Raw genomic sequence first — 17,633 nt, 5'->3', positions numbered from 1 at the left:
CGCACATCCCGTCTCAGCCGCAGATATGCGCCTATTATTTTTCATATCTGTTTCCGTGCCGTGTTGGTGATTATTTTTAATTCCAACCGTTTCGTTCTCGGAAAGCACACAGTACAAACTGTTTTGTGGACTTTTTTAATGAACGCCGCCAACGTTACGACTTTGACGTTTACTTTGCCATTACACAGCAGCTATCAACGGATGTTACTGCCACTAGAGCACTCAGTGTGAAATAAAAATGTGTTATTATTATTTCTTTATTTACCAGCCTTGTCACTGAAACGTGCTTGCGCTTATTTTGATGTGCGCTTTGGACCGCTCTAAAATATTACTACTAACTATTCTAGTTATAAGTGAATTCTTCATTAAAATTATATTTTATAGACTTGATCTTGAATTATATTACTACGTTGAAAATATACTATTATGAGCCACGTTGCTGCATTCTTTAAAGATAAAGTCTTAAAAGTGTACAAACTTTCTTTATTTCATAACTTAAGAAATACAAATTGTATACATCTTATACTAAAACGATATTGAATAAAACAGAACTAATATTTTAGTGTATGGACGATTTAATATTAAAAATATTAAATCGTCCATTAAATTTGTTCCAGACAATCAATAATTCCAAAATTTTATGAGTGAAAAGTATCAAACTCCTGAATTAAATATTTATAGTCTTTTTACATAAATGTGCAACTGTGTTGTACACTTGATATAATGCTTGAAAATATGCTAGCTATCTCATTATAGTATGTTTAATACCTATCTTTATTCTTTGTTTACTGAAAATTGAACACTCTATTACTAACAAATAATTTTCGAATAGGTTTAAATATGAACAATGGGTTTATCGCGTAACTTACGATATTGTGCGGCGTAACTTTAACAAAAGCACTGGGTAAACTTTCTTAACATTGTGTCATTGTGAATCGAGCATAAATCCCGATGTAGGTATATTATAATCTAGATTACAAAATAATTTCATATCACAGTATCCAATATAACTGATAAATACAAGTTTGAAGAAGTTTTATACGCTTTGTGCGCCAAGTTCATATTGCATTCGTCAGCGTCTTTAAAGTTTTATTGCACCAGTATAGGTACTCACAACACAATCTCGACAGCCTTCATAGCTCTTTGCGTGAAACTAAAACGAATCCGCATACCGGCCACCGAAACAATTTCAAAATGGAATAAGGGTACCTCATACTTTGCATGGAAATGTCGAGACGTCAACGTTTACAAATAACTTCTTTCTGTCGTCAAAAGAGTTTTTGTTTTCCCCTTTACGGAAAGTTATGACACAAATATGAAAACATTAGAATTGAATCGCCGCCAAATATTAGGAGATAAACGCGACTAGAATCGGTGCATACCAATCATTGGACAACCTGCTCGTTCCGTCGCGTCGTAAGGCACTACACGCGCCTCTACGTCGTAGACGACAGCTACGGCATACCTACGTACAGTTACAGCGTACCCAATGATTTTATGATTAATTAATATTATATTACTATACTAGCCTATTTAATTTCAGTATGCATTATAAAATTGTTATTTATGATACCATAATATTGCTGAATATTACAAGAGAAATTTCTATAAACTAGCCTCATTAGATATTTGCTAATTTCGATAAATCGATGCTAATCAGAGGTGAGAGTTCGACAGCCGGTACCATCGAAGAATATTTCAGAGCCGCCGCGGTGATAAATCAAACTCGAAACCGTAATGAAAGCGAACGGATCGCGTCGCGAGGAGGGAGGAAAAAATATCACGGAAAAAATCAGGTGCGTCCCCCGGTCGGTGCCGAGAGAAAAACAGTCGGGCGTCGTGGCGCTGGGAAGGGGGGGCGCGGTGGGGTGGGGGTGGCGGTCGATGCGGGGCGGGCCGTGCGCGCGCTGGCCCGGCGTGTGGGGCGCGTGGGGACTCCTCGCTCGCGTTCACTCGGCCGCGCCGCTCCTCTCGCGCCGACGCCGGCCGCGCCGCGCGTTCTCGTCACGTGTCCGCTCCGACTTTACATGTCCAAAGTGCTCAAGTCAGTGCTCCCGATCGCAACCGCGCGAGTGCTCCAGCCGATCTCCGAGCCCGACCCGACCCGCACGCCGTTCAGGGTTAGTACGCCAGGAGCGTCTTTCGCGCGTTCAGCTTTTCGGTGATCGATAGCGCGCGTTTCAAAAAGTTTATTTCGGGAGCGTAAAGTTTGTCGAGTGGAGTGCGCGCCGAATGCACTTTGCGGGGCTGCGAGTGGCCGCCGACGGGCGCGCGGCGCCGTTGTGTCGCTCTTCCTTACCTACTCTCGGCCCTCGATAAAAACAACAAACAGATTAATCGACCTGACCGTGCAATTTATTCTGTTGCTAATCTCGAGCGACTCCTTACGTCGCGGGCGACAATAATAATCGGGATTTGGCCGTAAAGTTTTGTTGTAATTTACGAAATTGGCGATAAGATAAGAGTCACTACATTAATAGGCAGAAATAAAATTGTAGGATCGCATGTAACGGTGATATTAACTGTGAACGCTTCAAAGTCGCCTGCTTTTTCTTGTGTACGTCGGTAGGCTGATTTATGGGAAACTAAATTGGGGAAAACGAGTTTAAATTAACAAATTTCGGTCAGTATGAACGAGAGCACATCGAGGTGACTTATTAATTATTTTTTTAGTTTATTTTATTTTTAAGCGCCTCATTGGTTTAATATTTTGTTTGCAGTGTAATGATGCATAATAATCATGTATAAACATGATAATAACACGATTTCTAGATTTTATAGTTTTGTTTAGAGCGTAGAAATATTTTAGTTGAAGTAAAAAGTAGATTGCATATTTAGAACTTTGAAAATAAATAAAGAAAAAAATAATAATCGAACAAAACATATTAAAATTAGAGTCAGTTTATAAATAGTGAACAAGTAACAACAACAGTAATATTCTGGTAGAAATTAAAAAGTTATTAATTATTTTCAATGTTTCATTTATTGCTCGCCACTGAGTTAAAAATATCACCTGTAGCTGCTCGGTGCATCGCTTTTATGTGTTACTCGTTCATACTGCCGGATGCAACGACTCGGCATTGTTTAAAAACGCGCCAAAGATCTGTCATGAATACATTGCATTATATATCTGTTATTAATGTGTGTGATATTCGTGACACAATTCTGTGAAATAATTTATCAGTGATCTATTTCAGAAATTAATAACGGTCAAAGCGTAGATAAACGAAAAATTAAATTTCAACAAGTCGCGTTTTACAAAAATAAATCACCATGACTGGTGTGGTAAGTTCATGATTAATTTTAAATTTTAATAATATTTTATATAATGTGTTTCATGTTCATACAATCATAATATTGCATCAAAATTTTTAAGCAATTTCCATTCAAGAAATAACAAATGAATTGGCCTAAAATCACATAGAAACATCGAATCATCGTATCCACGACGCTTAATACATGTTTTGCGTGACTTCTCATAAAAAACTCAATCATACAACACAGAATGTATTGTCTACAGTTCCATTGTCAGCAGTTGCATGAAAAATAGTTTTTGTAACTCTATTTACATCGACTCCATTGTGCCAAGTATCTAGACTTCTACTTCAAACCTGGATAGAATTGCAATTTTTTACGATTCAGATATTACTGATGTAACATTCATCAAAAATAATGATGCTGGTTCTCTTTCAGAAAGTAAAATTAAATGAGCTTCGGCAATCAATAATTACATTTTTAAGAATTTAAATTAATTAAAAGGAGCTTTATTTAACATTATAAATGCGCACTTAGACAATTTAGAATTTTAGATAGTACAGAAATATAGAGTTGCTTATGAAATAGACGGACAGGAGCACATCACACTATAACACAAAATCAACATAGATTAGATATACCTAAGGCTATAACGCATGTTAACCTAGACATATTTATAGATATATATATTTGTGCAGCGAATATTGTAATATGTACCTAATTGAAATACTCTATGTTATGTATACGGAAGTGGTAGATTCCGCTAATGCAATTGTTCTATCCATAAATATACATAGATATTATACAAACGACGGATCTTCTGAAAATGGAAAAAAAATATTAGATGTAAAAATTATAGAAATACGAGGCATTTTTTATAATCATTTTATATAGCTCATACGAAAAATAAAGGTTTTATTTTTTGTTCAAAAAACGATGGTAACAGGTGAAAATAAATTGTATTATAATGCGCATAGATAAATATATCGCTTCATACGAAAACTGATACATTTAAGAGTTGAATAGAGCCAACAACGAAACAATCAAATATAGAAAAAAAAATGCAAAACAAGAATTTTTAAAACAAAAATGTAACTAGAACAGTTTCACCTGTTGATCGCATCAACTCATTTAGAAGTTGCTCAAACGCTATCGTAATGAAAACGCTGTGTATAAGAAACGTGATCGTTTAAAAGTAAATATAAGATACGTATTTTTGTACAAAACCTTTGATAAACCAACATTCACTGTCTATACTTTTATGGTATCGGCTTGAGATGCGGAGACGATTCATTGTTTGAACCTTGTAATAAAATATTATCAATATGAAAATATAAACGATATTAAATTAAAAAAAAAATCTTTATCTTATTTAGCGGTGTAATTATTTTATTTTTGGTATTTCAAAACTGTCCAATGCAAATAAACTATTGAAAAAAATATACACGTGAATACAATGTATATAAGTATTGAATATTATTCCTTAGAAGAATTATTGATCCTTACGACTTTGCTATCAAAAAATACTACACCGCGGTGTAAAATTCATCGAGATTGAACTTTACATTATAATATTAAAACTTTACCTACAAGGTTTTATATTTTTTCTGATGATAATTAAACTTGATAAATTCGATATTGACTTGAAAAAATGGTAAACTTTATTCCAAGCAAATAAAATGTAAAACGCACTACAAAATTCAATGAAACTCGTCACATCTCTCTCGCTATAAAGTTTCAAAGTAGCAAAAAAACCTTTTAATAAAATATTATAAGCATTCAACTCTTCAATGAAATATTATTCAAGTTAAAATATTTTACATTCACAATTTTTATCTTCCTGAAAGTCTTTTTTATCGAAAACAAATTCGTTATTTTGTGTTGTGGAGGTCAATAGTATAAAAATAGAAGGAATAAATGTTTTCCTATCAAAAACATCAAAAAAGCTTAAGAATATTCGAACTTATTCTATGAAATATACGCGGCGCTTCGCTGTATTAAAAATGTAATGAAAATAATATTACATGTATCGAAAACAGTAACTATAGATAATAAAAGCTTTATATACCTTAATACTAACTCCACGATATTTTACATTATAATTGATTTGGAAGTATACCATTTTGAATTATAAAGTAATAACGAAAATAAAAGTTCGTGCGATAACACACATACAATTTGTTTGTGTCAAATCGTCGAGATAACAAAAATTACATCGTCCAACTAATTAGTACTTGATTCAAACTGTCACTCACGAACACTGGCAAGCCATGGCAACCCTTAGCAAGCGTTGTAAAGTGATACCTATAGGCTTGGCGAGGTATTGGCCAAGTTCCGCCATCCTAACAGCAATTCGATGTTCTTGTCTCTTGTAAGAAGCAAACATCTAATGATTGAAGAGGGGAGGATGATAGATGTTACTTAAATGTCTTACGCACAGATCACTTCTGACCGAAAGGATGTGATAGATCATAGTGCGTCATTAGTTTTACGCTATTAAGACGTTTGTCCGGGAACGAACCTTGAGGAAACTCTTTCGCTGTTTTTCTTTATAATACTCACATAATCGTTGAAACCAATAATAAGAATGCTATTACAGAAATATTTATAAGCCTAGAATTAAATTTAATTAAATGTTTGCAGGAGGGTGTTTAAAACACGATTTATTCATAATTATTTCAACCGTCGCAGACGTGTTTTTCACTTTACGGGCGACAGACAGACTGACAGGGTTTATATACTAAAAGTACTTGAAACGGAGGGTGGAATAATATTGAATGAAATTTTAAATCGCATCAAGAGAGTTTAATTTACAAATATTTTTGTTAATAAAATATACGAATAGACGAGTTTGGTATTTTATCAATTTCTTAATTGGTAATTAATAATATATATGTACTATGTAGATATAATAACGCTGATCAAGGTTATTGTTTCAATCTTAATTATTATTATAAAATAATTTATTGATGGAAGTAGAGTGAGAAGGAAAATTAAAATAAAAGGTTCATGAGCTTCTAAAACAAAATATACAAGAAAATAGCAGTTATACGATTTTAACTATTTTAATAGATTTGTAAAATAGACAACGTAAAATTGAATCAAATAATTTTATTACGAATTTTCTGTTTTTCGGCAAATGAGTGGGAGTTACTGAAGCCTTTATAGGTACTATTTTCCAACAAACATATCTAATTACTCATTTTAATTATCTATCCAAATTTAGAGTTCATCGTTTATTTCTCATATAGGTTTTAATTTTCTACGAATTCCCTTTTCCTACTCAGAAGGTATAAAGAAAAAATGAGTCCTGTAAAGATTCATTTGTAAAATGATTTAAAAATTGTAATTTTTTTTTATAAATTTTTCTCCCTTCACATGAGTCTAAACTAGCTTGCACTGAAATTGTTAATATAAATAGAATAGTGCGACTATCAACTCTATCCCCTGAACTTAAGAGCACCCAAAACACATTTAAAAACCCATTGAAATAAAGTGAATCTTAAACCACTTGTCTCTGATACCCTAGCATTCTAATTGACCGCTACTTGTAATTTAATACAAGAACATTGCCTTAAGTTGTTTGACGAAGTAATGGCAGTTGTTCTTGTTGTAATTACTTGTAGTTTGTTTAGAAGCTTATTATTATAGCGCGCCCACTACTTCCCTTGGGAGCGAAGGGTTCTGCTTGTCTTTACTAATTCAACGCTTCGGTATATCCGAAAGCATCTATCTTCACATTATGTCGATTAAAATATTATGCGTTCGAGGTAATTTTTGTATCAGTTAACAACAGTATAATATACATTTTATCGACTAAATAACAATAGTAGTTTATGAGCGTTTTCGAATAGGTACATTATACAGTTGGGTTTCCGAATAAATAATTTGATAAGAAACACGAATATAGTATTGAAGTTTAGTTTGTGTAAGATATTTGGATTGTTATTTGTAGATACAATAGAGTGGTTGGGATAATAATTTTTCTAGATAATGGTAGAGCAATTATATTTGTATAAAATTAAAAGTAAATTGTCGTAAAAATGTTTTAAATTAAATTAAAAATGAGATTTTATAGATGCTCAGCAAAATATACAATTGTTCTTGCCTTTTTCGTCTTTTTAGCTGAAATCCAGGCAATTTTTATGAAAAATTTCAAAGGCAATTAAAAAAACACCGTAAAATTATAGTTCATCTTCACAATTTTTTTCCTAAATTGTATTTTAATACGCAAAAGACTGTAACACTTCTACATAAGCTTCAATCTCCTGCGCATCTTTTAGTCCTTCTAACATACCAATAATAATTGAATTAACAATTTACAAATAACAACAAAGCAAGGAATGAAACGTTTTCCGTGTATCGTCCACTATAACGATATTAATATTAATAGTAGTCTGGCAGCAGATTCTAGTTCGCGCCAAGATAAAGCGTATACACGAAGACCGTGTTTTGGCACCGTGTCTGACTTCTTACGGGTGTATTAAAACAATGGTACGAAGATATCCTTAGAATATAAATAAACGACAGCGTTTGATTCATTTGCAGTGTATGGTAAATTAATTCAAACAATTATTGTGCAAGTTTTTCTTGCACAAACTTAAAAATAATGTTTGTCTAATATTTTTTTCGTATTCATCAATAATGTTTCTCAAATCTAGAAATAGTCAATAGAAATTTAATAGATACAAGAAAATCATATGAACATTTTAAATAAATTCCTAAATCTGCTCTTCATAAACATTTTCAATAAAATCTAGAGCACAAATATATCACGCTATTCTTAGACACAAATCAAAGTAGTCATATATCTAGATTTATACCGATCTAGCTTAAATGTGGATCAAAACTTCATAGAGCGCTCCACGGCGCATAAACGTATCCATGATCACATATAATTAATCGCTTTAACATATTTTAACTCATATTAGAGTAGAGTTAAACTCGAGTAGCTCTTACCTCAGAGCGAACTTTCATACTTATATAGTTTCAATACAGTTGTAAAGTTCCTCTATGATGGTAGCATTAATAACGAACCGCTGGCGGGAGAGACCAATAGGGCGTATATTAAGTTGGACGTGTAGATTTACGATCAACCCTTTCATTAAACAGGTATTACGCCGACAGATAAGCCTACATTACGCACTCGTTTATACAAGTCAGGACTCTGTTCGAGCCGACATACTATTGTAATTGGCTCGACCTCTATGTAAATTTTATGGGAAAACTTAAATCTAAAACTTAATCGTGATATGTTGTTACATTAAAACTGAATGTTATAATGTAATCTCTCGATTCTATAAAACTTTATGCGATTGTAAAAGCTCGTTAGCTATCCAATTATAAGCTTTTAAACCTTTATTGCTTTATTACTTTAATTTTTAACGTACAGTAATTTCATACAGGATCACGGAATATTCGTTCACACAATTTAAAAACGCTAAGCAAAATTGCAGCGTTTTAAAACAAACATTATTTCAATGTGAAAATGATGACGAGGTAAAACTGTTAAATGTTTAATCAAAATTATACCCCGTTCTCACACACAGCGACGTTTCTACGCGAGTAAATTTGATCCTGCCACGCGAAAATTGTCTTATTAAAGCGTTAATTTAGCTATGGTGTGGGGCGATGCACGTCTGACGTGAGTCCCTTATTTTGTTTTACACACAGCAATCGATTTTAAAGCTCGCTGAATCGAAAATTATATGAGGAGCCTCGGGAAGGACGGGTGCGGGCGCGGCGTTCGGGAGCCGCCAATGCGCTTGTCTTTCGGTTCAGTGGGCTTTCTTTAAATTGGCGACGGCTCCGCTAGCCGCACCGCTTATTGCATCTCTTGCCCGCAGCGTCGCGACGTCCACAATATTGCCTTCATTCGACGTTTAAGCAAATAGAATTTCCAAGTCTGTAAATAGGATAGCGTTATAGGTAAATCTTTGTCGTGTCCTTGCCTCGTTTATGGGAAAGAAATTCAATTTTTATTGAACGCTTGTTGAAGTCGACGTTTATGATCGTCCCGAAGGGTATTGTATATGCACATAAATCGCTTACGTAGAATTTTTAGGGCAGGTTTTCTTATGTTCATGTTAGGAATGTCGAGGTCGCTAAAAGCGGAGTGAATATCATATAAAAATGTTTTTATTTAGAAGAATGAACGGCAGGAGCGTTGCGTGACTCTACTTACTGTATAGAATCATCGGAATATTAAGGTCGTTCGGATTTAATTTTTTGCTACTAATGCGGAATAATATTTATAATATTAATCTTTATTTCCGACCTCGCAAAAATGTTTATTATGTAAAAATAAATATATTTAATAAGCATAACATTATGGTAGGAAACAACTACCTACTTTAATATTTACTCCAAGAAAACTTTCTGTTACGTTCTCATAATTAAAGTTTTATCTTTAATAATAAATTATAAGACCAAATGAAATATTCCATTTGCACTATAATGAATTTAATGAAGCCTTTTATTTCTTGGCATGAAAAAAAAATGTAAACATAATATATTAGAAAAACCACAAGAAATCGAAAATAAATATTCATATTGTGATGTAAATTGAATTGAAATCAAAAGTAATTAAGTAGAGCTTTTATTATTTACCTATTCAAAAAAACTAACTAGTAATACAAATTTTCGTGATTGTTAAAATCTTAATTAGTAATCCAAATAAAATAATAATCTTATTAATAGCAAAATCAAATTTACAATATAATCAAACAGAAGATCGGCACATTTCGTCCAATTTATTGGTAAGTGCTTATATAAACTATCTGATTCCAGACCGCATAGGAAATAGCCGCAAGATTTTAATGCGAAATTGAAATTGAGTTTCTCATAGTTCGAAGAACTTTCGGAGGAATTCATTGTTATAACATTTTGTATTGATTTTATTGATTAAAGCTTCAGTGTTTTAATATAACAAACGTTGTGTTTCAATTATATGTACTTTATAGCACTCGCCGTAAAAACCTGTTTACGATAAAGCGCTTCCCGTGAATTCGTGCGTTGCGTATTCAATAGTTTTTATTGCAAATGGAAAGATAATTAAATCTGCTTTTTACTTTTTCGTTAAACTGTTACGTTTTACAATCATGCGTCAGTCCAAAGGGAGTGTATATTGCTTGATTACGTTATAAATTTACTGTCGTGGCTACATTTGACTTTATATTAACATAATTTCATTATTTCGCTGCATAATACGACTGTTCCTTGAATGTAACAGCACACAACGAACGTGGGAAGGCAGCTGAATTTCCGTCTCGGCTATAATCAAATCTTGTACACCAGGGGGGTTATTATAAATGCATCTAATAACTCGGTCGAGTGACAGAGGCAGGTTGGGCGAGCCGAGCGGATCTATACAGCGTCATATCAATCACTATTGCCGCGAAGCAGCTCGATCCCTTGGCACTTGGCCTAGATTCGAAATTACACAAATTTTCCTAGTGGGACTAAAGGCCAGCTAGGCGGGGGATTAGGCTACCCCGAACAGATTACAACGGATAGTAGCAACTTCGATACCACGCTTAACCCCTCCACCTACCCACTTAATTTTTCCATCCCATTTACTGACCTCGAATGAATACTCGACGCAAATGGAACCGTAAATAAATCCTTAATAGGCAAGTTAATAAGTAGAAAAGTTTGAATAAGCTCGTCTCAGATCGTCAATGTTTGAGCCATCAAAAGCGACCGACTACTTTGCTGAAGTTACAGTTAAGTAGGATTTATGTTAGACTCACGCTTCTCGAAAAGGATTATAGAAATATCATAATATTGACATCACATTTCAGTGAGCGTAATTAGACACGGGGAAGGAGTGGCTCTTTGATGAAATTAATTTATTATATCTTAGTTTGTTGTGGCAAACATATAATTAATTTGAGGCTTTAGCTTCGAGAATTTTGTGATGAGAGTAATAATATTTTCTTAATAAGAGATACATTGAATTATACTCTGATATATTATGAGAATTCCTTCAATATTAAAAGCGAGAGCGGTAAACATTAAAGAAAATGTTTTACAAATTGTATTCGCGAAACGAAAACCATATTCGGGCCGTGGTGGGAACATATTTCACTCCGAGCTAATTATTAAAACTATAAAGGAATTAATTTGATACGGTAATAGACGGTTAAATCCTAAGCATTATTTTTACAAGTTCCTTGTTAATCGCTCGTTCTTATAGTAAACACGCGTAATACCCTTTCATTTATAACTCCCGCCGCGACTCTTGATACAGGCTTGCCCTTAATTCCAACTTAATTAGTGTCACGCAAGTTCCGTAATCCTAGGCTCGAGGATCGTACGGCCGTTCTTAAAATGGAGATTAGTACGGCAAATATCTCGAACTACAATATCCGACTAATAAAACCACTATTAAAGCCAGCTACCATTTATTAAAATCGAAACTTTAAAATTTATAACTGTCAGGGCGACTATATTTTCTACTTCATCGCGAAATGTCGGCACGAAGAGTCGACGACGACGAGAAATTCTAAAAGAACTACATGAACTGTATTTTGTGTACGGAACTCCTTCCGTGGTCGCATACAACGGATGTACAGGAAAACGCTTGCATACTGAATAGGCGTGCCTAAAAGACACTGCGGACTTCTACCTACAATGGATTACACGAAACTTAAGTGTGTCACCTTTATCAACCACACCCAAAAACAGAAATTGTGGCTCATCATAATAAGGAATAAAAAAGATAACAAAACCTACTTTTGAAGAGCAGCAAAGGATATGATAATTAAAATAAATGAGTAAATTTACTAATTAATCTTCACTCCAGATGAAAGTTTATTCAATAACGTATTCCTAGGTAATCTCATTAAATTTTTAATCATCATTTTCAACCGTATCGGCGCGCCATTGGAAATTATTTCAAGACCGTCCTCCCGGCGCGTCTGTCGGCAAATTAGTTAAGAATTTATTCGTGTCAATTTACGAGCAATTTTATTTTTGACGATACATCAAACATTATCGAGGGCCTCAATACGAGTTGCTCAAGCGCGTGTTTACAAATAAGAAACGTCGAGGAGACGAGTGCGTAATAAATTTTATAGCGCAGTATCGATTTGGATTCATACGAAATAATAATATATCAGATCGAATATAGGAATGTATCGGTGCGCTCAGCCCGAGTCCCGAAATAGACCCTCATCAAAGACAAACAGGTTTGCAGCTGTAAATTGATTTCAGTGTGGATTGTCCGCAATATAAAATATGCTACCGTCTTTATAAGAGCCTTTAGAGCGTATTGCATTGTCTATAATTTATATCTCTCTATTAAACACAGTATTAATTGATCAGCAGATATTTCCTGCTATGAGGCATTACCAATATTGCAATTTGCAAAATTATTGCGTAATGGAAGAAAATTACTTCACAATAATGCATTAGAAATAGGAACCTGACAAAATACATAAATCAATCCTGCCATAATAATGGGTTAATTCAATTTTGTTTCAATTCGCTTAATATGAGATTTATATTTGAACATGTTTTTCGCTTGAGTCTACGCAAGAAAACTTTTTTACGGTAAATTTAGCGTCAAATGTTTGATATTTTCTTTGACGTTCTCACACCTTCTCGCACTCGGTTAGAAGAGAATTTTATTCGGAATATAATTTCTGTACAAAAATGTTTATTCACGGTAAAATTATTATGGGACATTTGTTTTTATTGCGAGAGAAAAATGCGTAAATCTATCACTTTAATACAAACGCTTTTATTCGTTTACATATTGTTTTCTGGATTCTTCTTATTATCTTGACAATGTATAAATTTTTTGAGACGGGTCTATGAAATTAATCACAGTAATAATGAATTACAAGAACACAATATTATATACAGAACACATATACGTATAATGTGTCGATTACAAAGATAACAATATTAAAATTAATTGAAAATTGAAATATAATAAATACAACAATATTAAAAGCAGCATTGTGTAAGTTTGTGCAGGAGTAACACCAGCTCTTGAGATACAGGTTAACCCAGTTTCAGAGTTGGTCCACTCATGTTATTGCAGACGCTTGTTTCAATATATTTTTATGAGTGTTTATACTTATTGTCAAACGAGTATTTATATAATACAATGTTGGTTGTACTAATTATAGAAATAGATAGGATTAATTTTAATTTTCATATTACATCAAACAAACATTTCCTCAACTTAATTCAACAGTTGTTGGCGATCTAAAGTTAAAAACCTCATAAAATACAACAGAAGCGTATAAAACTTTCTCAATATTCTAATAAAGGTGTCAGTTTTGCATAAAAAATATAAGTATTATTAATTATAATGTCATCCCAACTACTTGCGTATGATAATTCGAGTCAGATTGCATTTGATGAAACCCGGCGCGCATCCGCTAAGCACTCTAGACGACCGCACCGCATAGATTTGCATTTTAGCGTTTTTGATACGTGGGCGAATATTCAGCGCGGTGTCGGTAGGTATCTTTTCAATTCGAAGCGGCGGGAGCCGAGTGGCCGTCGAGGGCGCTCGAGGCGCGGCGCGTGCTCGAGTGCCCGCCGCGCTGCGCCTGCGCACAGCCCGCTCCCCCCCGCCCCCACACCCACGCCCGCCCCACGGGGAGGCGAACTCACCAGAAGGTTATTACAATTAACTGCAACCCCAACTTAAGCCTCAATTTGGCACTAGCTGCAGATTTATCCAACACGGCGCGCATTTTACAAACAATTTTTATTTTATATTTTATTCTTAGCTGCGAAATTAAATTTATAAACGAATTGTTTGTTGAATAATGCATGTGATATATAATGGAAAGTGTATATTTTACAAAGCAATTCAAGCTTATTTCTTTACATTTTAAAATCAAGAGCTCTTTTCGATTGAAGATAGTCTCATATTGAACAGATTTTCACTACCATGAAATAAAATTCATTTAAACCTTGAAATTAATTAAAACGCTACAGTTAGTTTAGTGGGGAGTTAAAGTTTTTTTATGAGCGACTTCGTGGTTAGAGTTAGACCATTTCCTATTACACTTAGAGCTTGATGGTCGATAGCTCAGGCGTGTCTAGTGTTCAGTTTAAATAACTTTTATGTCTTACTACTCGTAAAACTTCCCAATCTGACGACCTCGTTGCTTTAAAACTATTAAATAATAGCTCAGTTTTAAACTCAATTTAACGAAATAAAAAGGAAGGCATATAAATTGCGATAAAGTACAGTAAAGAAATAAAAATAATAAATGAAAAGGAATGAATTAAATAAGTTTAGGGTGACTTTTTATATCCAAGCAAAATAATTTGCAACTCATAGAAATTAATAAAATAATATTTCTATAAATAGTAGATACACTGGCATATAAATGTAAATACATACTTGCTTTCGCTTACCAATAAATACCAAAGCAATACATATAAATGATTCAATACAAGTTTATACAGAACTTGATACGAATAGGTGTAAGAATTTAAAATGTAAAACAAGAGTAGCGTAGCACTGAGCTCCCTCTATCAAAACTGTTTAACATAACTTTATCCTTTCATAGTTTGGCTTGGTTTCTTTTGATGTTTATTTTACACCAAGATAACAGATCTTTATCGAAACTTCGATTGTGAACGAGTTAATTTCAATGAAAATGCTTTATAAGTCGAACGTTTAAAAAACATTTCTTATTATGTCTTTCCAGTGCGTTTTGATAGTGAAAATAGTAAAAAATATTAATTTTTCAACTTCAAGGACGATAAATAATGACACAAAATTGTCTTGATTAAATAATATTTTGTAGGTACCTAACAAATAAATATTTATGTGATGATTTAAATGTTAACGAATAAATGTTACAACAGAATAAATCAATAAAGTAATAATAATAAATGGAAAACATTTTAATAGTATACCATTACCAAATAATAATCAATGAGCATACAACCGCAATGAAAAGAAGGAATTTGTCACAGTCGGGGTAGGACAAAAGTACTGGGGCTCGTTCCTTCATTCATCCGAGATTGTATTGAATCACAACACCATCATATAGGCCGTACAATCACAGCCAATGATTTATGCTCTTTGTTTCCCAAATATTTATATTTCTATACAGGTTTTTCTACACATAAAAATATATAAACAATTACGTGACGTAGTAAAACATAAACTGAGCAGCTGTACGCTAATTGCCTAGTAGATATTTCACAGATGACATTTTTATCTTGAATTTAAAAGATACTTAAGACGCCGAGCTCGTCCTATGATTTCCCATTATTAAATTTCACAAGAGATTACGATCCCGTTATCTTGAAAAATAACGTTCTATTCCTTTCACCACGCGCGTTTTAGAAGAACGCTTAAATTTATTGGCTTTGGTCTTCCCTCGCTATGAAAATATAAGACTTTAACGGAAAGCAAAATTTACTACAAATTTGTTTTGTTGTTAACGTAGTTAAATACGACTCCCACGCATACAATTTGAAAGTTCAAGGGATATAAACGATTATATTGTTACAACATTAATTCTACACTGCACCATTGCCAAAGTTCTGTCGGAGCTTAAAAATAACATATGACGCCAATATTAATCCTTCAAACAATTTCATAAGTACGGTGCTCACGTGTTTTTCTCCGACATTAAATATTAAACCCACTCATATTATCATCGCACGATGTCACTTTCTACATGTCTAATTTGAAATTCTATTTGCCATTCAGCCCTGTAAAAGATGTAATTAACTAATTTCTAACTTATGTTCGAGAGAAACAGTAGGTACGTTGTCGTAAGTGATACGCGACATACCTTTTGTATAATTAAACTGCGGGCAAACCCAGTTTAAGTTTAATCCTATAGCCTCTTGACACCACTCTCCCGCCCGGAGGGGAGATTATTTTGTACGTCAACACTATCGACCGAAGTAGAGACGAAAACGCTCAACCCACGTTACATGCGTCACACAAAATACGACTGTCAGCTGCGTGTTACACGACTTATATTCCATTGCTTAAATTGGTTGTTTCTTTTAGTTGGGATTGGAAAAAATACAGTTAGAAGAAGTGCAGAGTTCAGTGAAACGGTAATCATTCGTAGGGTTTGCATGTTTTCCAGACGTAAGCTGTTTTTTCCGTATATAAATATGTATATTTCAAATTAACATAATATTATATGCGTACGATGTTTACACACTTCAGAAATAGGATTACCTTGTTTGTTTGTATCAGGCTACATAATGTTCTAGGTTTGCTCGACCCATATTCTGCCATTTACCTGTATTTATTTCCCTAAAAGCCCACATTGTTACGTGTATTTATATTAACCAGTTTCTCGACACACTGAAATGTCGTAATTATGTCGGAGTCGAAGGTCGCTCAAAACATATCCGATTGTCCAAACCCTTAAAGCATAAATGAATGCTCTTAGCGACCCAGCAATGGCTTACAACATTTAGGCCCTTATTATGAATTCTCGACATTTGCTTAATGTATGAAAATTTGAAAGAACGAACCATGTTGATGGTACTCGAAACAAAATAATTGCTACGGTCGCGCGGTCCCGGTTTCGGACTCCGCATTCATTATTCACTTTTTATTTCACCCTCCTCTCGGCTTATAATTTGACTCGAAACATAAAATCAAGTTTCATTTGATTATGCCCCAAATAAAAAAAATATACTGCTATAATTCACTTTTAACGCAAGAAATTTTCACAATAATAAGCCACGTCAAAAGAAACAACTTTGAAACACATTCACAAGAAAAAAATATCCTAATTTGAAACATATTTTTGCTCATTGTTTTTAAAGGCTTGCATAAAGGAAATTTGACTTTTGTCTACGTCTTGTAACAAAGCCGTCGTAGTCAATCTGAACAATGGCGTGGTATTCTTAGTACGGGCATAGTTTCTGCATTTCGTAAGAAGAGAGAAACGAACGATAGGCGTCCTAACGCTTAGCTTTCAACTACTTTTTATGCGCGTCTGTATGAAAGGAAATAAGTAGGCACACCTACACACTCCACGAATGCAACCCTTGAATATATACCGTCACTCAGATGTGTTTCGAATAGCTTTCGATGACAAGTGCGCGGAACCATTTCTCTTTTTAGACGACTAAATGCGCCTATTGTTTCGCGAACGCTTATGAGAGTATTTCTGGAGTGGCACGCTCACATCTGGGCATTTTTCTCGGTTAAGTAATTATTATAAAAGCCCTCATTATTTTAACATGATTTTAATACGTGATATTAGTTCTTTGTTAGGTTGCTAGTAAACTTTTTGAATTATGTAGCATGATAAAATTTATTGCAGCTTTTAAACACTTTTTAAACACTTTTTATTCATATTAATTCGGGTTTTTAAGAGATAAAATTGTAAAAAATAAAACCTCTTTTATTTGAA

The 17,633-nt window shown here is 33.8% G+C and overlaps 1 protein-coding gene across 4 annotated transcripts in view; it reads left to right on the top strand.

Moving 5' to 3' along the window:
• Positions 1-17,633, top strand: part of Rbp6 (RNA-binding protein 6) — a 387,192-nt gene that overhangs the window by 229,548 nt on the left and 140,011 nt on the right. Inside the window, exons 1-2 of one of the 4 annotated variants that reach the window (XM_090105935.1) lie at positions 2,045-2,120; positions 3,185-3,285. The exons of 1 other annotated variant lie outside the window; for it this stretch is intronic. In XM_090105935.1, the coding sequence (XP_089962061.1) occupies positions 3,274-3,285 (12 nt within the window). In that variant the 5' untranslated portion in view covers positions 2,045-2,120; positions 3,185-3,273. Of the gene's footprint in view, positions 1-1,966; positions 2,121-3,184; positions 3,286-17,633 lie in introns of those variants that run through there. 2 more of the 4 variants (XM_090105936.1, XM_090105934.1) reach the window with 2 other exon arrangements.

Source organism: Colias eurytheme, chromosome 9, assembly GCF_061535395.1.
Source record: "Colias eurytheme isolate Ceu_HAF_F1 chromosome 9, ilColEury1 Martin Lab GWU primary, whole genome shotgun sequence".
Classification (NCBI taxonomy): Eukaryota; Metazoa; Arthropoda; class Insecta; order Lepidoptera; family Pieridae; genus Colias; species Colias eurytheme.
The sequence above is the reverse complement of the archived record's forward strand: the minus strand, read 5'-3'. Positions and strand labels throughout refer to the sequence as shown.